Source organism: Tetrahymena thermophila (genome assembly GCF_000189635.1).
Source record: "Tetrahymena thermophila SB210 genomic scaffold scf_8254815, whole genome shotgun sequence".
Classification (NCBI taxonomy): Eukaryota; Ciliophora; class Oligohymenophorea; order Hymenostomatida; family Tetrahymenidae; genus Tetrahymena; species Tetrahymena thermophila.
In genome coordinates, this window is record NW_002476571.1 from 327,978 (window position 1) to 351,640 (window position 23,663).

Here is a 23,663-nt window from a genome sequence, read left to right on the forward strand (position 1 = left end):
ATCCCCAAACAATTCCTTAAGAATCACAAGATTCGCAAATAGCTCCTACATGTCCTATTTAGCATCCAAACTTATTTGAAGGGTCTTCTGGGGTACAAAATTATGGATTTATACATTAGTAAATTTAGTCTGAATTCTAGTTCTTACTCCAATACCCATTTTATAACTGTATGATATTTGAATAACAATTTTTAGAACCTAATGGGCATTTGAGACACTGTAAATTTTCGAATTAATTTGGATCTTGTAAACAATAATTACCTATTTAAAAAAAGTTGGCAAGTTTAATTATTTGAAGCATATTTAAGAATATTTGGTAAAATTAGTGTGTTTTTTTATTTTGAGTAAATTTTACAAAATATTAGTTTTGAAAAGGAGCAATAATCAAAATAAAATAGTTAAGATAACATTTTAGGTTATTTAATTCTTAAAGTATTTTTTTAAAAGTAAATAAAAATATTATAGTTAAGGGGGGGATAGATAAATGCTGATTTACTGTAAGTAAAAGTTTAATGCAAAAGTAATAATTCAGTTTGTTTTATTAAAAAATTTACTAAATATTTTTGAAAACTTTTATTATTTATAATATTATTTGCAATTAATAAAGCAATAAAGAAGATTTGATCGGCTATAGCAAAAAAGATTGAATAAATTTTTTAATTTGCTTTATCTATTGAAATCATTACTAAAAAGTTAAAGGCTTTATTAAATAAAAATTTACCTTACTAGCAAGTATAACATATTTTATACTTCTACAAAGTTTGTAAAATTTCTCCTTACTAACAATACCTAAAGTTAACATCAATAGAGATACTTAGCTCTTGATAGTCGAATTTAAAAGTTGTGGTATTTAAAATTGGGATAGGGCTAACTGTTTTAACTGTAATAGTGGAGTAAGCATTAGGCTGATAAGAATAAGACACATTAAAAACGAAACCAAATTAATCAAAATTATAATTTTATCTGAGATCACCATAAAGCCCAACTTCTTCACTTTATAATTCAAGTAAATAGCTACTAAATTCAATCAGGATTTCTTAATTTATCTAACTTGAATTTTTAAAAAAACTAACTTCTCTCATTTCTTCATCAATTAATCTCATTATTATTGGTGAAGATGTGCTACCACTTTATAAATTTTCTAATTTAGCGCTTTAGATCTTTAAGTCATCTTATATTTAATTTTTAACGTCCAAATAAAATGGATAGGAACCTATATTTTTTCCATATAATTATGCATAGTTTTTAATAAAAGAATTTTAATTTTAGGTAAGTATCTTTCTGCTCAAATTTGCTTTTTATAAAACATAAGGTTATGTGCCTAAATATCTAAATGCACCTCCTATAAGAGCAGAATTTTATTTGAAAATATTATCTGCCATGTTTTAAATATCACAATTGTTCAACAATATTGCTCCACCTGAGCCTTATCTACAAGAATTTTAAAGGAAAATATTTCCATGAAACTAAGAAAATATGCTACTGAAGCAATAAATAGCTCCTCCATTTCCTGTCTTTGATTCGTTTTACTAAAATGTATTATCTAATAAGACTATTTCTGATATTTAGTTTAAATATATAGCTCCTCCATCAAGATAAGATAGGTTCATGATAAAATTGTTATTTTTCATTATTAGCCTCGATATTTGTAACAAATAAAAAACACTTGCTATGTTATTTGTTTCTATATTTTTTGAATAAATATTTTAGATAACTATTTAAGGACTTTAAGATATGTAAATAAAACTATTATACTTGAGTTCAATTTATTAAATTTAGATTGTATCTAAAAGAAAGCTTTACCTTACTTAAATTTAAATAACACTAGCTTCTGAATTTATGCTAGAGATAGATGTAAAATTAGAATTTTTTATTGTTAAATATTGAGCATTGAGTAGCATTAGTTGATTTGTAGCAGAAAGAGAGTGCTAATAGTTGTTGTAGGTTGATATTTTATTTTATATATTAACTTCATTATCATTTTTTAAGTCATGTAAATTAATAAATCCTAACATACTTGAGTTTTTTATCAGAATATTTGAGAAATTCGAATTCAGTATACCCTCACATTCTATAATGAAAAATTATTAGCTACTAATTGAACTATTTTCATAGCTTTCTAATTTAAAATCTGTGAAATAAAAATCATTAAAAAGTAAAGTTTGATTTACATTAGAAAATTTCATTAAAGAAAGGGGTGAGAGTGAGGTAAAATTAAGAACATTAAATTGGATTTTAATGAAATTAACTTAAGGAGTTGCTTCAATTTAGAAAATAATACCTTATAAGTCGAAATTTTAATTCATTATTATTTCATTTTAAGATGATTACATGTTGCTAATATTAATTGAAGTAATATTAGTTATTTTGAATATTTATACATTTTAAAATATATTCTCTATAAGGTTAGTATTATTTATTTTAAGTAAGTTTACTTATGAGATATTTATCATAGAGTTTTGTTTAAAATTTGAATGTAAAATATTCTACTTGATGTTGAAATTATTTATTGTCAATTAGTTTATATTACTAAATTTAAGTAGATTCATTATATTATTAAATTGGCAATTATTAAAAGTAATGTTCTGTATTACAACTATATCAATATATGAGAAGAGTATAACCTATTTTTCATTCTGTTGAATTTATTCGCCATTAATCACTAAATTTTAGATAAAAAGATGATTGATACTTTCAAATGATAGCTAGCTATTACCAAAATCCGATAATTCTATGTCATTTAAAAACACTCTCACTAATTTGTTAAATGTTTGATTTCCAAACATGAACTGAGTATTATTTAAGTTTTTAAATGAAATTTTTAAGTTTTATAGTTTCAGCTCTACAATATTTTAATCTGTACTATTTTGAGTATTTAGATAGATATTATTATTGTTTGTAGCTTAAATGTTCAGTGAGTACTAGTTTGTCACAGAGCTAGAGCTCACAAAAGGAAACTTTAAATCTGTTTATTCGCCATTATTTATGTACAAACTATAAATAATGTTCTAAATTAGAAGTTATTTTAGAGATAATAAATTCAAATAATCACCCTATTGATTTTTTGTTATTAGATCATTTTAGTCTGTACTTATTTATAACTATGCAGAGCAAATATTATTTGAAAAAGAACCAATATTTAGCTCAGCTGTGTATTTTATAGTACTTTCTATAGTTATGATCATCATATCAATAATTAAATACTAAGAATTTAGGAGTTTTAATTATGATGATAAAACCTTATAATTGTATATTTATAAATAATCAATTAATTTAGGTAAAGAAAAAGGGTTAGCATTATAGAAACTAATTGAATTGTCGAAATATAAAATAAAAATATTATTAAATCCAAAGTACTCAATATCTATTAGTGATTAAGTGCTCTTAAAATTTCTTATTATTTAGAATAATTTGAGGTCTTTTCTTAAGTATATACTTACAGAGTTAAATGAAAACATATATATGAAAGAGCCTTCAATTTTTAATTTTATACCTGAAGATGGTAAACTCTATTTAATAGTTTGCATTTTTAGGTCATATACGTTAGTTCCTACAATTCTATCTGTATAGTAAATCCTTTAATAAAGAGGATCAAAGGAAATTTAAGATTATTGGTTTTAGAAATCTAATTGAGAGATTTACAAAATATCTCCTGTCTAAATATCTATTATTTATATATATTTATTCGTTAATATTATGATGTTCAAAGTATTGTCTATTCTAACAAGCTTTTTAATACTATCATTTTATTCTAATTTAATTTAAAATTATTCAATTTTAATTTAAATAGAAAGAGATTAGGAGTTTTAAAATAAGATCTTATTCCATAGGTTTTTGTTTTTTGTTGAGCAGTATAGTAAGTAGGAATCATCAATCATAATAAATTGGCCTATTCCTGTTGATATATATGTTAGTATTGAGAGCTATGGATTAGCTAGATTCTTTTAAAGAGAATATAAAGACTATTTTTAAGTTAAAAAAAGAACTTGGAAATCCGAGCCGCTGATAAAAGTAACTATTTAAGAATCGAGCAATGAAGAAAATATAGGAATAATTCTAGTAGAAGTTATATTATAGATTAAGAGTTAATTAAATATTATTACATAAATTTAAGAGTTATTTTTATTGTAATAATTATAGTAAAAGTATGAAGGATTTAGTTGATTAAAGTATTTAACATCCTTTACTTCACCATCGACTATATTTTTCAGAGTTGATTGACTATTATCAAATAAAATATACTGATTTTAATTAATCTATAATAGATTTGGTATTGTATTATAAGGTAATAATTAATTTTAGTTAAACTCTAAGATAGAGTAATCAAAAACTTTTAAATTCAAATAATCTGTAACAAATATTTAATTTTTATTAAAGCTGATGTAAATATCAAATATTGGAAGCTAAAATTGGTATTTGCAAATAAAAATGTTAGTATCATAATCAAAGATATATAATATATTATTTGAGGTTGCAAAAAGTTTTCTCTTATGATGATCCCAAATCAATATTTTTTGGTAAGCATTTGCATCAGTTTATTCCTTATCTAACTATTTTAATATTTTGTTTAGAAAAAAATATTTAAAAATAGAATCTATTAAATAAGTTTAATGAAAATAAAAGGATATTTTTTATGAAATTAAAAAAAAGAAATTAAAAAAATTACTTAAAATGTCTTAACAATTTAATTTGTATCATAAGAAAGAATTTCAATTTAATTTTAAATATCAATTAGCATAACCAAATTAAGAATTTCATCCACAACTATTTGACTTTGATGATTAAATTAATACTAAAAGTAGATAATTTACATAACCACTCCAGTATTTATGTTATATATTGCAATAGAATTACTGTAAGAAGAAAATAGCATCACTTTTATTTGATCAGAGAAAAAATAAAACTTTTAGTTTAAAAATAAGATAAAATTGTTGTACAATTGAAATTTATTTATTTTCATACCTTATACATATTTTCTTCAGAGTTAGTAGTAAATGCTGGGAAAGAAGTATCTAGCAATTGATATGTATCTAAATTAAGTATTTTAAAACTTTAACTTGGTTAATCTCCAATAATTATATTGCTACCAAAGTCATTGTAATATATGGCTTAAGGAAAAAATTTTTCTGTATATTTAACAAACTTATAAATTTATTCTTTTAAAGAGTACACTCTTAAGCTATATTAACTATAAAAGATTATCAACTATCTTTGTCTTTAAATAATAACCCCACAAAAGGTATCTGAAAACGGATAGTTATTAGTGATGCAATTTAAAGAAATAGTCTTAAAAATGATTTATGAGAAAATATATTAAAATTTTTATTTTTAAATTAATAAATTTACTTACCTTTAAGTTGAATATGCAATCTTACAAGTTATCTAGAAAAGCCATGTATCCTAATTCTATATCGTATGCAAGATTCATAAATAATATTTAAGACGCATAATTAAAAAGCTTTTTAATATTTTTTATGTCAAATAAGTAAATAAAGAAAGAAAGTAAATGTTAAATAAATTTTTACAATTTCAAAATTAGATGAGCTAATTAAAGCAAGACGATATCCAACAACTATTACCATATATTTTTAATATGGATAATAAAATCCTTTATTATCGTGTAAAATAAAGTACCTGTAATTTTACGAATTTACATAATAAGATTGTACGAAATCAATAGCAATTTATGCTATTATCTTTTGGTATTTTACCACTCTTATATAATATTAATATATATTTAACTATATGTCTAACTCATAAAAATTAACAACATAATCGTATGGTGGTGATGTATTTAAAAAATCATTATTTTAATATACATAGCAAAATATTTATTTTACATCTACCATTTACTATAGCCATTCACTATTACGAGATAAAGGAATTTAAATATCGTTAAATTCATATTCATATTCATCAATTTAAGATACCTTATGTTAAAAAAAAATTTTAGAAGTTAAACTTAAGCTTATATATTAGTTTATTTTACCTGTTATAATTAAAGATTTAGATCATCTAAACTAATTATAAGAGAGATTTAGGTATTTATAAATAGTATCTAATTTTATTTATGTAAAATGTTCTACAAGCCTTACCCATAGTAGTCGTTTTGGTATAGTATGATCTAATTTGTATCTCCATCATAGTATTATAAAAAGCCACTATTACTGAGAATAAATACTTTGTTGCCATAAGTAACGAAATGTGCTATGTATGCACCAGTAGGTATTTCCTAGTTTAAAAAAAAATATATAACCATTAAAAGATTATTTTATATTATGATACATATAAAACCTTATTATTTTGAGTAGAGACGATTTAAAGTGTAGTATAAGGATCTAAGCTAACGATCTAATAGCTTAAATCTGGAGATTAATAATAAGATATAGTTTCTGCATATTAACTAAATATTATTTTTCTCTAATAATTATTTAGAAGGTTTATACTCATTATTCCTTAGTAAAAATTAGAATAATAAATAGTATCTTAGTTTAAATTGAAAAACCCTATTTAGTTAACACAATAATTATTAAATAGTTTAGAGGTATAAACAGGATTTTACTATTTTAAAAAAAATGATTATCTAAATAATTTGAATAAAATAAATATAATTACATCTTTTTAAACATTGTAGATCTTTATTTATGCAATGGATACTCCTCCTAAAACTAAGAAACAAATAATATCACCAGTTTTCTGTGAAACTTAAACGTCATTTACTATCTATTTTATTGAGAATTTATAGTTGTATGACTTATTTATTTAGCTATATTGAAAAATATGAAGCTGTCTTAATTGTGAAGAAAGTTCAGGGATGAAAATATTATATATATAAACTATCAATATTTTTGTACTTTGGATATAAAAAGGTTATCTAAATTAATATATTTGTTCAGGTGTAATATCTATATCACTAAACTGGTTTTCTAAAAGTATTTCAAAAGTATATAAATTCAATTCTCTTACTGTCAAAACACCATTTCTTATTCCAGTAACTATTAGTTTTTCTTCTTCTTATACAACTATGTAGTTGTATTAATACATGGATTGTTTATCTGGATAATAAAAATCATCCCAAAAATAAAATGATTTAGCAATCTATCTCGATTCTAAATCATATTAGTAAGCAATTCCATTACCTTTTAATTCTAATATTTAATTATTAATAACAGTATCTAAATAATTAACTGCCGGTGTATTAAATAATAATTAAGTATAGTAATAAGTATGTTATTCAGATGAGAAATACATTTAACTAGAATTTAAATTGGTTAACTGACTTTAAGTGATCTCTTAAATTTATATATCTTACATTATTTAGTATAACAAATATATTTTATCATTATTTTAAAAAACGTCTAGAGAAGTTATTGAGCAGACTAAAGGTTAAGATAATTTAAGAGTGTAAGAAAGACTAAAACTATTAGAGTTAAGGTTAAAAATGTAAATCATATCTTATTTTTGAGAGAAATAGATATCTTTAGTCTTCCAAAAGCAGTCAGAATTAAGGAAAGTAAGTGGTAAAGAACTTGTGATTTCTGTAACTTATTTATTTGAGCTAATTTAGAATACTTAAGTTGCTGTTTAATTTAAACCACCAATTAAAGTCAAAGTCTATATTTTTAAATAAATATTTTATTTTAATATTAATAAAATAGTATTTTTTACTTTATTAGATCTCAATATTGAATGTAGAATAATCTATGGAGTGATAGATTTGATTAGTGAAGGAGCTTGACCAAATATTATTTAGTAAAAATCTATTTGATTATTTTGGTAGAACACCCACATATTTTCTATATCTAGATTTTCCATTTAAAGAGTGTTCTATGATGAATACTATAAAAGTATATTCTTGTTAAATGATTAATCATAATAAAAAATTGTATTTGTTGAGTTGATAGCAATGATAAATTGATCATTTTTTTACTGGTAATTTTAAACACTTAGTATTTAATTTAAAATATCTGATGAATTATCAACAACAAAAAATTAATAAGATTGGAAGTCATATTAGACTATAAAACCTGTTTATGTCAAAAAGGTCATTTTCATCCCATCTAAGTAATGTATATCACTTATTTATTAACTAAATGTAATATTTAAAGATAAAAGTTAACCACTAGAGATCTAAAAAGTTAAAACTTGGGTATCCATATTCATACAAGATAGTGTTTTATTTTGAGTTGATTATTCTACTAGTTGTACACAATTTGCAATCTTTTATTAATTTAGTAAGCTTAAAAAGGAAATAAACATAAAGAATTTATTTACAGATGCTAATTATGGGAAAGTATAATAAGCTTAAGGTACTAGCTAAGGAATTGATTTCACAATAACTTTGCCTTATACATCAATCTAAAGCAGACTGCTATTATCTATTTATTAAAATTAAAAAATTTTTCAGTATTTGGAGTAAAATATAGAAGTAGGATTCTATATTAATTTTAATTTTTAACATAGCTAAAACAAAGTTTTTGATTAAACTAATGAGTCTTATTAAAAAAAAACAAGCCACTTATATATATAGTACCCAAAGGTACTGCCTTTTTTCAAGGCTACATACACGAATAATAATAAGATTTATATTTATATAATTATTTATTTTTAAAAATTATTTTAATAAGTTTTTTTATGAAGATTCAATCATGAAAAAAATGGAGTATATTTTTAAAAAATTCACTTAAAATTATGAATAATTTCATGACAAGAAGTTTTTTTATACTTATTATCATAATTTAAAAAAATTAAAAAATTATTTTAAAATATTATAAAATTATATTTTATGAATTTGATCTTTAAAAATGAATATTTAGTTGATAGATACTATAAATTTAGAAAAAGAAAATATATTGATAAAATCTAATCTATTCATTTAAATTGATTTTGTTGATTTTAAAGGAAAAAGTAATTTAACTAGAATTTTTTTGTTGATCTTTTTTACTAAATAATTATTTTTTCACTTTCTTTTATGAAAAAAATATTGTCTTTTAATTTCCCTCTATATATCTGAACGCCAATTAATTAAACTATTGAACGATATTTAAATTAAATGAAATAACGAAAAACATAAATTATTCGCCTAAATTATAGTTTTTACCTTCATTAATGGATGTACTATAGAACTATATTTTACCAACTGCTTAAGATTTAGGTATAAAAGATAAGGATGGACAGATTTATAGTTAAATACATGTGTTAGAAGATGGATCTAAGGAATAGCTATTAGATTAAATACTGCATTCATATACGCACTCTCCATCAAGTAAATATTAACTATCTTAACAATTCGCAATACACCCTTACTGGAATAAAAAAAATGCAATTGTTATTTAAAAAAATGGTGATTAAGTTACTTTATCCTATGGGTTCAAAGAGTAACCAGTTAGGCATTAATAGCATTCAGCAGATGAACAGCTTGAGCAAAATTTAGAAGCGCAAGAAATGCATTCCATGTTAAAGTTTTCGTATGTTCCACTAGGACAAGATTGGACACAATTATAGCTATTCTGATCAAAATAAAATGGGTATTTACATCCAAGGCACTCAAAGCTTTTATCGCTAGAGCAATCTTAGCATACCTAGTTACATTAAATAGCACCATCTTTTTGACCAAAAGAAAGGAAAGTTATATTCAGTATGAAATGTATAATTATCAAAGTCTTCATCAACTTTTAAGTATTTTTTTGTATTATTATTTGTTATTTTTAGTTTTTTATCAATATCAATATTTTTGAAAATAAAGCTTTTCCAAAATCAACAAATCAATTTTAAATAATGAGGAAAATCAATGTTTTTAAATTATAATAATAACATCACTATTTGATATATTTTTGATTTAAATAATCACTACTCACTATTCTAAATGTTAAAGAATAACAAATTTATTTAAATCGAAACTCATCCCAATTTAAAATTAAAAAACTCTATCACCAAATATTATATTTCGAATTTGTTTGTTTTTCGCGAGCATGACATGCGGGCGAGTATGTAAATTTTAGAAAGCACAATAATCTATTCAAAAAAATTCTAATAAAAAAGCAATTATACCATAACACTTTAAAAATAGAATAATGAAATTCCTAACTATTTTAAAATAATCAAATTAGTTAATTATAGCACTATTTTTTAAAAAAGTGATTTTTTTCTTATTAAAAAAATGAGGATTTACAGTAATTAGAATTCAAAAAAAATCAAAGATAATATGAAAATTCATTTCATTTTAAGTTTTTTTCTTCAAAAAAAAATATGAAATTGGAATAATATAAAATTACAAAAATTATCTATAAAAAATTCTATTTCTTATGTAAACAAAGTAAAATACTTTATAAATGATTATTCATAAAAATTTAATAAAAATAAAGAAATATGTATCCTAAATAGAACACTTAATGTATAGACTGCTTTGAGAGTATTTGGACTTTTAAGTTTTTTTCGCATTTTTTAAATTTCATTTCCTTGACTACTTAATAAATAAATTGATTGAAAATCAAATTTATCCTTATTTCTATAAGAAATCTTATGTAAAATTATAATATCAAATACAAAAGAATATAGTCAGTCAATAATAAAATGATATTTTTATAAATTAGTATTCAAAATAAAAATATAAAAACGCTTACTAATGGATATTAATTAAAAGATAAGTGCAAATTTAAATTATTAATTAATATTTAAAAAAATCATTCATTAATTCTTATAAATACTTGAGAAAAAAAATACTTTACACATGATTTATTTACTTTATTTTAAGCACAAAAATTTAATGAAAATTACCTTTAGAGAGTGTTTGGATTTGTATATTTTTTCATATTTTTTAAATTTCATTTTCCTTGGCTTTATTATAAATCAATTGATTGAAAATCCAATTAACCTTTATCTTTCTTTTCTCATAAAAAATTTAAAAAAATATGTAGTTTGAAAGAACACTTAATGCGCATAAATAAACCTTAATATACTTAAGTTATTTTTAGTGTATTTTTAAAAAAGCTTGCTAAAAATTATTGATTTTAAAAAATAAATACAAATTTAAATTATTAATCAAACATTTAATTTTTAGATTTAAGCCTTTTTTCATTCATTTTAAATGTAAAAAAATTAATTAATTCAAGATTAAATGTTTGATAAAAAAATTTATTTAAATTTCTTCATCAAAAAATTAATTAAATCTTTGAATATAAATTCTATAAAAATTTTCATGAATTTATGAAAAAGTGGAAATATTTTAATTAGCCTTAATAATTTTATATTCAAATAAAGAAATATTTGTTTTTGCTATGTTTGAAAATTTAATATGTCTTTTTCACTACAAAGAAATTTAATTTCTCCAATATTTAAAAAATTTATAAAAGTTAATTAAAATAAATTTAAACATTAAAATAAACTTGATTTTGTTTTCAACATTCCAAATAAAATGAAGTTCAAATAAATATGATTTTAATGTAATTTTGTAAATTCAAAAATAAAATATGTTATTTATACAAATAAAACAATTTAGATAAAAACATTTTTTATCTTTGATAAAGTTATTATTTTTATCTTTTAAGTTAAAATTGTTTTTATTTTAGAAATAACATTCTATTCATTTTATATTTTTATCTAAATTACAATTATCTAGTGCTTTTTTATAGAAATTAGTTTTTAGTTTTTAGTTAAATATTGGAAATCTAACTTTGAATTAACTTTACTAAGACCGTTTTGATGATAAAAACCATTTTTTGTTCTTTAAATTTGCTTCCATACCAATAACTTTGCTTAAAGAGTTTCCAACTATTTTCCATAGATAATTTATTCTTAATAAATTTATCTATTTTTAATAAGTAAGTTAATAAATAGAGTTTGGAATTAATTTTGATATTTAAACTTAGAATTTTTATAAGATATTTAAATTATTTTTATCATAAGGAATTGGTCTTTATACTATTAATAAGAGCAAGATTGCTAGGAAACTCATATTTAAGGCAATCAAAATAATTTATAATATTTATTAAAATAATAGATTATCTGTAAGTAATATCATTTATATTATGAATATACTTATTATAACTAATCTGCAAGATAGTTAATCAATATTATTTAATTACTATCTTTAATAAGGACTTACTTTTATCAAAAATATTAGATAAATACTCATAAAAAATAATAAGAACTGAGCTTTTAGTAATGGTGAAACCCTAATTAAATTTAGAAATATAACAAGAGATGCTCTTGCTTGACTTCTAGTTAACTCCCAATAATAAGATTTTACTTTATATTCCTATTGATAAAAAATTTTATTAAAAAAAAAATGCTTTTCGTTTATTAAAAAACTATTTACTTAGTACAAAAGACTATACTTCTTCATATAAAGCAAGCTTTATAATTTTTATCTATTTCTGTACAAGATAATGTAAAATGATGCAGGAATTAAAAAGAACCATATAAAAAGTAGTGGACCTATTAAAAATAGTAATATTTTAATGTGTTATTAAGTGTAGCATACATCCTGCATTTCAGTAATAATATATAGATTGTCTCCTATATCTCTGCAAGATGAAGACTATATCAATACTTTAATTACGGAAGAACTAAAGAATAAATATATTAATATGAAAGAAGAAATCAAAAATGAAAAGTCATCTATCATCTTAAACATGCTTGTGAGGAATTTTACTAACTGGATCAACAAAAATATGGTAATTATTTAGGAATTGATAAATATAACTCTCATAGCATACAAAGGAATTTAGATATCATAGCTACTAAATATACAATCTAAATTATAAACTGTATGCTATAGAGGATCACCACCTGCAACTTCAGCAACAGAAATAAATTATTAAGTCTATATGCCTAAGTTATTTATTAATGCTATAAACTATAAATAGTTGATAAGAATTTTGATGTAAGATGAAGAACTACTAATGTTTTGATTTTATAGTAAAATTATTTAAAGCTTTCTCAAATAAAACCATTCCATTTTTCTTTATATTAATATCAGCTATCTTTAAATTTAGAAGATTAAATAAGCACAAATTATTATCAAAAACAAAAATATAATTAGGATAGAGTAATTTGAATTCTCCTTCGAGCATTCTTAGCATTAAATTCCTCCATTACTTCTTCCATATCTTGATCCCCAAAAAATTCCTTAAGAATCACAAGATTCACAAATAGCTCCTACATGTCCTATTTAGCATCCAAACTTATTTGAAGGGTCTTCGGGGGTACAAAATTATGGGTTTATACATTAGTAAATTTAGTCTGAATGCTAATTCTTACTCCAATACCCATTTTATAACTGTATGGTATTAGAATAACAATTTTTAGAACCTATTGGGCATTTGAGACACTGCAAATTTTCGAATTAATTTGGATCTTGTAAGCAATAATTACCTATTTAAAAAAAGTTGGCTAGTTTAATTATTTGAAGCATATTTAAGAATATTTGGTAAAAATAGATTGTTTTTATTATTGAGTTAAATTTAAAAAAATTATTTTTTAAAAGGAGCTATAATAATCAAAATAAAATTTTAGGTTATTTAATTTTTAAAGTATTTTTAAAAAGAAAATAAAAATATTAAAGTTGAGGGGGGGATAGATAGATGCTTATTCCAATTCAAAAATTTAATATAAAATTTTTTTAGTAAAATAAGAAAATTTTAAAATTATTTTTGGGATTTATTTAAATCTCCATTTAGAACTTTTAAAGTTGTAAAAGAAGTTGGTGTTTTTGATTTATGTTGAGGAAAAAGCTAAAAATGGTATTAAATTTTTATTGATAATATTGTAGATAATCCATAAACTAATTCAGTTAGTTTTATTAAAATACTTATTTAATATTTTTGAACCTTGTATTTATTTATAATAGATTATTTGCAATTAATATAGCAATAAAGAAGATTTGATCAGCTATTACAAAAAACATTCAATAAATTTTTAATTTCTTTTATATCTTGAAATCATTATTAAATAAAAATTTACCTTATTAGCAAGTAAAACATATTTTATACTTCTACAAAGCTTGTAAAATTTCTCCTTACTAACACTTCCTAAAGTTAACATCAATAGAGATACTTAACTCCTGATAGTCAAACATAAAAGTTGTGGTATTTAAAATAGGGACAGGGCTAACTGTTTTAACTGTGATAGAGGAGTTAGCATTAGGCTGATAAGAATAAGACACATTAAAAACGAAACCAAATTAATCAAAATTATAATTCTATCTGAGGTCACCATAAAGCCCAACTTCTTAACTTTACAATTCAAGTAAATAGCTACTAAATTCAATCAGGATTTCTTAATTTATCTAATTTGTATTTTTTTAAAAACTAACTTCTCTCATTTCTTCATCTATTAATCTCATAATTATAGGTGAAGATGTGCTACCACTTTATAAATTTTCTAATTTAGCACTTTAAATCTTTAAATCATCTTGCATTTAATTTTTAACATCCAAATAAAATGGATAGGAACCTATATTTTTTCCATATAATTATGCATAGTTTTTAATAAAAGAATTTTAATTTTAGGTAAGCTTCTTTTGGCTCACATTTGTTTTTTATAAAACATAAGGTTATATGCCTTAATATCTAAAAGCACCTCCTATAAGAGCAGAATTCTATTTGAAAATATTATCTGTCATGTTTTAAATATCACAATTGTTCAACAATAATGCTCCACCTGAACCTTATCTACATGAATTTTAAAAGAAAGTATTGCCATGAAACTAAGAAAATACGCTACTGAAGCAATAAATAGCTCCCCCATTTCCTGTCTTTGATTCGTTTTACTAAAATGTGTTACCTAAAAAGATTATTTCTGATATTTAGTTTAAATAAATAGCTCCTCCATCAAGATAAGATAGGTTCATGATAAAATTGTTATTTTTCATTATTAGACTCGATATTTATAACAAATAAAAAACACTTGCTATGTTATTTGTTTCTATATTTTTTGATTAAACATTTTAGATAACTATTTAAGGACTTTAAGATATGTATATAAAACTATTTTACTTAAGTTCAACTTTTTAAATTTAGATTGTATCTAAAAGAAAGCTTTAGCTTACTTAAATTTAAATAAAGCCAGCTTCTGAATTTATGCTAGAGATAGATGTAAAATTAGAATTTATTATTGTTAATTATTAAGCATTAAGTAACATTAGTTGATTTGTTGCAGAAAGAGAGTGCTAATAGTTGTAGTATGTTGATATTTTATTTTAAATATTAACTCCATTATCATTTTTTAAATCATGTAAGTTAATAAATCCTAGCAAACTTGAATTTTTTATCTGAATATTTGAGAAATTCGAATTAAGTATTCCCTCACATTCTAAAATAAAAAATTATTAGCCACTAATTGAGCTATTTTAAGAGTTTTCTAATTTAAAATCTGTGAAATAAAAATCATTAAAAATTAATGTTTGATTTACATTAGAAAATTTCAGTAAAGAAAGGGGTGAGAGTGAGGTAAATTTAAGATCATTAAATTGGATTTTAATGAAATTAACTTAAGGAGTTGCTTCAATTTAGAAAATAATACCTTATACGTCGACATTTTAATTCATTATTATTTCATTTTAAGATGATTTCATGTTGCTAATACTAATTGAAGTAACATTAGTTATTTTGAATATTTAAACATTTTAAAACATATTCTCTATAAGGTTAGTATTATTTATTGTAAGTAAATTTATTTATGAGATATTTATCATAGAGTTTTGTTTAAAGTTTGAATGTAAAATATTATGGTTGATGTTCAAATTATTTATGGTCAATTAGTTTATATTAATAAATTAAAGTAGATTCATTATATTATTAAATTGGCAATTAGTAAAAGTAATGTTCTGTATTACAACTATATTAATATATTAGAAAAGTATAATCTATTTGTTAATCTGTTGAATTTGTTCGCCATTAATCACTAAATTTTAGATAAATAGATGATTGATACTTTCAAATGATAGCTGGTTACTACCAAAATCTGATAATTCTATGTCATTCAAAAACAGTCTTTCTAATTTTTTAAATGTTTGATTTCCAAATAAGAACTGAGTATTATTTAAGTTTTTAAAGGAAATTTTTAGGTTTTATAGTTTCAGCTCTACAATATTTTAATCTGTACTATTTTGAATATTTAGATAAATACTATTATTGTTTATAGCTTAAATGTTTAGCGAGTACTAGTTTGTCACAGAGCTAGAGCTAACAAAAGGATACTTTAAATCTGTTTATTCGCCATTATTTATATCCATACTATAAATAATGTTCTAAATTAAGAGCTATTTTAGTGATAATAAATTCAAATAATCACTTTATTGATTTTTTGTTATTAAATCATTTTAATCTGTTCGTATTTATAACTATGCTGAGCAAATATTTTTTGAAAAAGAGCCAATATTTAGTTAAGTGATGTATTTTATAGTATTTTCTATAGTTATAATCATCATATCAACAATTAAATACTAAGAATTCTGGAGTTTTAATTATGAAGATAAAACCTTATAATTTTATATTTATAAATAATCAATTAATTTAGGTTAATAAAAAGGGTTAGCATCAAAGAAACTAATTGAATTGTCGAAATATAAAACAAAAGTATTATTAAATCCAGTGTACTCAATATCTATTAGTGATTGAGTGCTATTAAAATTTCTTATTATTTAGAATAATTTGAGGTCTTATCTTAAGTATATACTTACAGAGTTAAATGAAAGCATATATATGAAAGAGCCTTCCATTTTTAATTTTATACTTGAAGATGGTAAATTCTATTTAATAATTTACATTTTTAGATCATATACGTTAACTCCTTCAGTTCTATCTGTATAGTAAATCCTTTAATAAAGAGGATCAAAGTAGATTTAAGATTATTGGTTTTAGAAATCTAATTGAGAGGTTTACAAAATATCTCCTGTCTAAATATCTATTATTTGTATATATTCATTTGTTAATATTATGATGTTCAAAGTATTATCTATTCTAATAAGCTTTTTAATAATATCATTTTATTCTAATTTAAATTAAAATTATTCAATTTTAATTTAAGTTGAAAGAGACTATGAGTATGAAAATATTATCTTATTCCATAGGCTTCTGTTTTTTGTTGAGCTGTATATTAAATAGGAATCATCAATCATAATAAATTGGCCTATTCCTGTTGATATATATGCTAGTATAATGAGCTATGGATTAGTTTGATTCTTCTAAAGAGAATATAAAGACTACTTTTAAGTTAAAAAAAGAACTTGGAAATCAGAGTCTCTGATAAAAGTAACTATTTAAGAATCAAGCAATTAAGAAAATATAGGAGTAATTCTAGTAGAAGTTATATTGTAGATTAAGAGTTAATTAAATATTATTACATAAATTTAAGAGTCATTTTTATTGTAATAATTGTAGTAAAAGTATGAAGGATTTAGTTGATTAAAGTATTTAGCATCCTTTACTTCACCATTGACTATATTTTTAAGAGTTGATTGACCATTATCAAATAAAATATATTGGTTTTAATTAATCTATAATAGATTTGGTATTAAACTATAAGGTAATTATTAATTTTAGTTAAACTCTAAGATAGAGTAATCAAAAACTTTTAAATTCAAATAGTCTGTAACAAATATTTAATTTTTATTAAAGCTGATGTAAATATCAAATATTGGAAGCTAAAATTGGTATTTGCAAATAAAAATATTATCATCGTAATCAAATATATAAAAAATATTATTTGAGCTTGCAAAAAGTTTTCTCTTATAATGGTCCCAAATCAATATTTTTTAGTAAGCATTTGCGTCATTTTATACCTTATCTAACTATTTTAATATTATGTTAAGAAAAAATATATAAAAATTGAATTTTTTAAATAACTTTAGTGAAAACTAAAGGATATTTTTATAAAAGGAAAAAAATAATAAATTAAAAAAATTACTTAAAATATTTGAACAGTTTAATTGGTATCATAAGAAATAATTTCAATTTAATTTTAATTATCAATTAGCATAACCAGATCAAGAATTTCATCAACAACTATTTGACTTTGATGATTAAATTAATACTATAGTTAGATAGTTTACATAACCACTTGAGTATTTATGTTATATATTACGATAGAATTACTGTAAGTAGAAAATAGCATCACTTATATTTGGTCAGAGAAAAAATAAAACTTTTAGTTAAAAAATAATATATATAAAATTGTTCGTACAATTGAAATTTATTTATTTTCATACCTTATACAGATTTTCATTAGTGTTAGTAGTAAATGCTGGGAAAGAAGTATCTAACAATTGATATGTATCTAAATTAAGTATTTTAAAACTGTTACTTTAGTTATCTCCAATAATTATATTGCTACCATAGTCATTATAATATATATAATAAGCAAAAAAGTTTTCTGAATATTTAACAAACTTATAAATTTATTCTTTTAAAGAGTACACTCTTAAACTATATTTACTATAAAAGATGATTAACTATTTTTGTCTTTAAATAATAGTCCCATAAAAGTAATCTGCAAACGGAAAGTTGTTAGTGATGCAATTTAAAGAAATAGCCTTAAAAATGATTTATGAAAAAAAAAAGTAAAATTTTTATTTTTAAATTTATATATTTACTTACCTTTAAGTCGAATATGCAATCTTACAAGTTATCTACAAAAGCCATGTATCCTAATTCTATATCGTATGCAAGATTCATAAATATTTATTTAGACACGTAATTAAAAAGCTTTTTTATATTTTTTATATCAAATAAGTAAAGAAAGAAATTAAGTAAATGTTAAATAAATTTTTACAATTTCAAAATTAGTTGAGCTAATTAAAGCAAGACGAAATCCAACAACTATTACCATATATTTTTAATATGGATAATAAAATCCTTTATTATCGTATTTATGATAGTACATGTAATTTTAAGAAATTAGCTAAACAGGTTGTTAGAAATCAATATTAATTTATGCTATTATCTTTTGGTATTTTATCACTCTTATTTAATTTGTATATATATTTAACTATATATCTAACTCATAAAAATTAACAACATATTAATATTGTTATGTATTTAAAAAATCATTATTTTAATATTCATAACAAAATATTTATTTTACATCTACTATTTACTATAGCCAAAAATTATCACCAGATAAAGGAACTTAAATATCGTTAAATTGAAATTCATTATAAATATTTTATTATACCTTATATTAAAAAAAAAAGTTTTTTTAGAAGTTAAACTTAAGTTTATATATTAGTTTATTTTACCTGTTATAATTAAAGATTCGGATCATCTAAACTAATTATAAGAGAGATCATGGTATTTATAAATATTATCTAATATTATTTATGTAAAAAGTTCTACATACCTTACCCATAATAGTCGTTTTGGTATAGTATGATCTAATTTGTATCTCCATCATAGTATTATAAAAAGGCACTATTGCTGAGAATAAATACTTTGTTGCCATAACTAACGAAATATGCTATGTATGAACCAGTAGGTATTTCCTAGTTTAAAAAAAAATATATAACTATTTTAAAATTATTTTATATTGATATGATACATATAAAACCTTATTATCTTGAGTAGAGACAATTTAAAGTGTAGTATAAGGTGTTAAGCCAAAGATCTAATATGTTAAATTTGGAGATAAATAATAAGAAATAATTTATGTATATTAACTAAATATTTTTTTCTTATAATTGTTTAGAAGGTCCCTACTTATTATTCCTCCGAAATAATCAGAATAGTAAATAATATCTTAGTTTAGATTGAAAAAACCTATCTAGCCAAAACAAATATTATAAAATTTTGAAGTGACATAAACAGGATTTTACTATTTTTAAAAGAATGATTATCAAAATAATTTGAATAAAATAAAAATAATTACATCTTTGTAAACATTGTAGATCAATATTTATGAAAGGTATATTTACTATAAAACTAAGAAACAAATAATATCGCCAGTTTTCTGTGAAACTTAAACGTCATTTACTATCTATCTTATTGAGAATGTATAGTTGTATTAGTTGTTTATTTAACTATAATGAAAAATAAGAAGCTCTGTTAATTTTGTTTTAGATTCGATTATTACTACATTTTATTTATTAACTATCAATGTTTTTGTACTCTTGATATAGAACGGTTAATTAAAGAAATGTATTTGGTCAGGTGCAATATCTATATCACTAAACTGGTTTTCTAAAAGTATTTCAAAAGTATATAAATTCAATTCTCTTATTGTCAAAACACCATTTCTTATTCCAGTAAGTATTAATTTTTCTTCTTCTTATACAGCTATATAGTTGTATAACTAATAGCCTAGATAAATTGTTTGGTCTGGATAATAAAAATCATCCCAAAAATAAAATGATTTAGTAATCTATCTCGATTCTAAATCATATTAGTAAGTAATTCCATTGCATTTTAATTCTAATATTTAATTATTTGTAACAGTATCTAAAATATTAATTGCCGGAGTATTAAATAAAAATTAAGCATAGTAATAAGTATGCTATTCAGATGAGAAATACATTTAACTAGAATTTACAGAGGTTAACTGACTTTAAGTGAGCTCTTAAATTTATATATCTTACATTATTTAAGTTAACAAATATATTTTATCATTATTTTAAAAAACTTCTAAAGAAGTTAGTGAGCAAACTAAAGGTTAAGATAGTTTAAGAGTATAAGAAAGATTAAAATTATTTGAGTTAAGGTTGAAAATGTAAAGCAGATCTTGTTTTTGAGAGAAATAGATATCTTTAGTCTTCCAAAAGCAGTCAGAATTAAGGAAAGTAGGTGGTAAAGCACTTGTGATTTCTGTAACTTATTTATTTGAGCTAATTTAGAGTACTTAAGTTGCTGTTTAATTTTTACCACCAATTAGAGTCAAAGTCTATATATTTAGATATAAATATTTTATTTTAATATTAATAAAATAGTATTTTTTACTTCATTAGATCTCATTATTGAATATAGAATAGTCTAAGGAGTGATAGATTTGATTAGTAAAGGAGTTTGACCAAATATTATTTAGTAAAAGTCTATTTTATTATTTTAGTAGAACACCCACATATTTTGTGTATCTAAATTTTCTATTTAAAGAGTGTTCTATGATGAATACTATAAAAGTATATTCTTGTTAAATGATTAATCATAATAAAAAATTGTATTTGTTGAGTTAATAGCAAGGATAAATTGATCATTTTTTAACTGATAATTTTAAACGCTGAGTATTTAATTTAAAGTATCTGATGAATTATCAACAACAGAAAATTAATAAGATTGGAAGTCATATTAGACTATAAAACCTGCTTATGTCAAAAAAGTCATTTTCATTCCATCTAAGTAATATATATTACTTATTTATTAATTAAATGTAATGTTTTATGATAAAAGTAAGCCACTAGAGATTTAAAAAGTGAAAACTTGGGTATATATATTCATACACGATAGCGTTTTATTTTGAGTTGATTATTCTACTGTTTACACACAATTTGCGATCTGTTATTAATTTTTGAAACTTAAAAAAGAAATAAAAAGAAATAATTTATTTACAGATGCTAATTATGGAAAAGTATAATAAGCTTAAGGTACGAGCTAAGGAATTGATTTCACAATAACTTTGCCTTATAGATCAATCTAAAGCATAGTGCTATTATCTTTTTTTTTTAAATTAAAAAAATTTTCGGTATTTGGAGTAATATGTAGAGTTAGGATCTCTATATTAATTTTAATTTTTAATATAGCTAAAACAAAGTTTTTGATTAAACAAATGAGTCTTATTAAAAAACACACAAGCCTCTTTTTGATAAAAAAAGTAAAATATTTTATAAAATGCTTGCTTATACAATATTATAAAATATTTTAAATTTGAATTATTTTCATTAGATGTTTTAAATGAGCTTTTAATTATTTTTACTTAAAGCAAATAAAGATAAAATTCAGCATTTTAAAAATCAACTTTTTTTAGAAACTTATTCAATTTAATAGCAATCATTCAATTTAGAAGTTAATTACCATTATAACTCTTTGCAAAATTTAAAAATGCTAATTCTCAATAAAATATCAAATAAGCAAATTTTAGTTAAAAATATAATTAGCTATTAAATATTATTTATTAATATAGAATAATAAATTCATAACTAACTCAGCTATTTAAACTTTGAATTAACTTAATAAATGAATAATTAAAAAAATAACAAAAACCTCTCATTAAAATACAAAAGAAGGATTTTCTTAAATGTAAAAGAGGAATTTAGATACTTTTAAAAGTTATTTTAATAAATTTTTTTATGAAGATTCAATCATTTAAAAAATAGGGTATATTTTTTAAAAATTCGCTTATGAATACTTTCATGATAACAAGTTTTTTAATAGCTTATTACTTTAATTTAAAAAAATAAAAAATTATTTTTAAAATATTATAAATAGTATTTCATATAATCATTTAGCAAGTTATATTAATAAAATTAAAATAAATTCAATAAATATAGTTAAATTATATTTTATGAATTTGATCTTTATTTATGAATATAAATCGATCAATACTATAAATTTAGAAAAAAGAAAATATAATGAAATTTAATCTATTCATTTAAATTGATTTTATTATAATTAACTGATTTTAAAGGAAAAAACAATGAAACTAGGGTTTTTTTGTTGATCTTTTTTACTAAATAATTCTTTTCCTCTTTCTTTTATGAAAAAAAATATAGTCTTATTTAGATATATCTGAAAGCCAATTAATTAAACTATAGAAATATTTTTAAATTAAATAAAATAACTAAAAACATAAACTATTTGCCTAATTATAGTTTTTACCTTCACTGATGGATGCACTATAGAACTATATTTTATCAACTGCTTAAGATTCAGGTATATAAGATAAGGATGGGCAGATTTATAGTTAAATGCATGTGTTAGAAGATGGATCTAAGGAATAGCTATTAGATTAAATACTGCATTCATATACGCATTCTCCATCAAGTAAAGATTAACTATCTTAACAATTCGCAATGCATCCTTACTGGAATAAAAAAAAATGCAATGGTTTTTAAAAAAAATGGTGATTAAGTTACTTTATTCTATGGGTCCAAAGAGTATCCAGGTAAGCATTAATAGCATTCAGTAGATGAGCAGCTTGAGCAAAATTTAGAATCGCAAGAAATGCATTCCATGTTAAAGTTTTCGTATGTTCCACTAGGACAAGATTAGACACAATTATAGCTATTCTGATCAAAATAAAATGGGTATCTACATCCAAGGCACTCAAAGTTTTTATCGCTAGAGCAATCTTAGCATACTTAATTACATTAACTATCACCATCTTTTTGACCAAAAGAAAGCAAAGTTATATTCAGCATAAAATGGATAATTATCAAAGTCTTCTACTTCATCAACTTTTAAATATTTTTTTGCATTCTTTTTTGTAAATTTTAGTTTGTAATCAATATCAATATTCTTGAAAAAAAGCTTTTCCAAAATAAACTCATCTATTTTAAATATAATGTGAAAAGTCTACCTCTTTTGAAATTATAATAATAAGATCACTATTTTATTTATTATTGATTCTGATTTAGAAGATCAAGAGCTCTGTTCTAAATGTTAAAGAATAATATATATATTTAAATAGGTGCTCTTCCCCATTTAAAATTAAAAAACTTCATCGCTAAACATTCTATTTTT

General features: G+C 21.7%; 3 protein-coding genes across 3 annotated transcripts; 1 reads left to right on the plus strand and 2 right to left on the minus strand. All coding sequences in view use genetic code 6, as the record gives it.

The window, feature by feature from the left end:
• Positions 1-23: 23 nt before the first annotated feature.
• TTHERM_00198430 (transmembrane protein, putative) lies at positions 24-7,815 on the minus strand (the record flags this gene model as incomplete). Its single annotated transcript, XM_001007024.3, has 10 exons — positions 24-4,550; positions 4,667-4,903; positions 4,963-5,286; positions 5,351-5,458; positions 5,526-5,930; positions 5,990-6,232; positions 6,286-6,561; positions 6,616-6,723; positions 6,967-7,614; positions 7,669-7,815. 10 exons carry the CDS (start codon positions 7,813-7,815, stop codon positions 24-26), a joined length of 7,023 nt encoding a protein of 2,340 aa, XP_001007024.3.
• Positions 7,816-9,169: 1,354 nt separating this feature from the next.
• TTHERM_000198488 (hypothetical protein) lies at positions 9,170-9,643 on the plus strand (the record flags this gene model as incomplete). The annotated part of the gene is made up of 1 exon (XM_012795351.1): positions 9,170-9,643. The coding sequence occupies one exon, from the start codon at positions 9,170-9,172 to the stop codon at positions 9,641-9,643; it is 474 nt and encodes a 157-aa protein (XP_012650805.1).
• Positions 9,644-11,581: 1,938 nt separating this feature from the next.
• TTHERM_000198489 (transmembrane protein, putative) lies at positions 11,582-23,341 on the minus strand (the record flags this gene model as incomplete). Its single annotated transcript, XM_012795352.1, has 14 exons — positions 11,582-12,256; positions 12,317-13,374; positions 13,963-17,791; positions 17,908-18,144; positions 18,209-18,532; positions 18,597-18,704; positions 18,772-19,173; positions 19,238-19,480; positions 19,537-19,809; positions 19,864-20,871; positions 20,928-21,479; positions 21,534-21,637; positions 22,800-23,004; positions 23,057-23,341. The coding sequence occupies 14 exons, from the start codon at positions 23,339-23,341 to the stop codon at positions 11,582-11,584; spliced, it is 9,303 nt and encodes a 3,100-aa protein (XP_012650806.1).
• Positions 23,342-23,663: the final 322 nt, after the last annotated feature.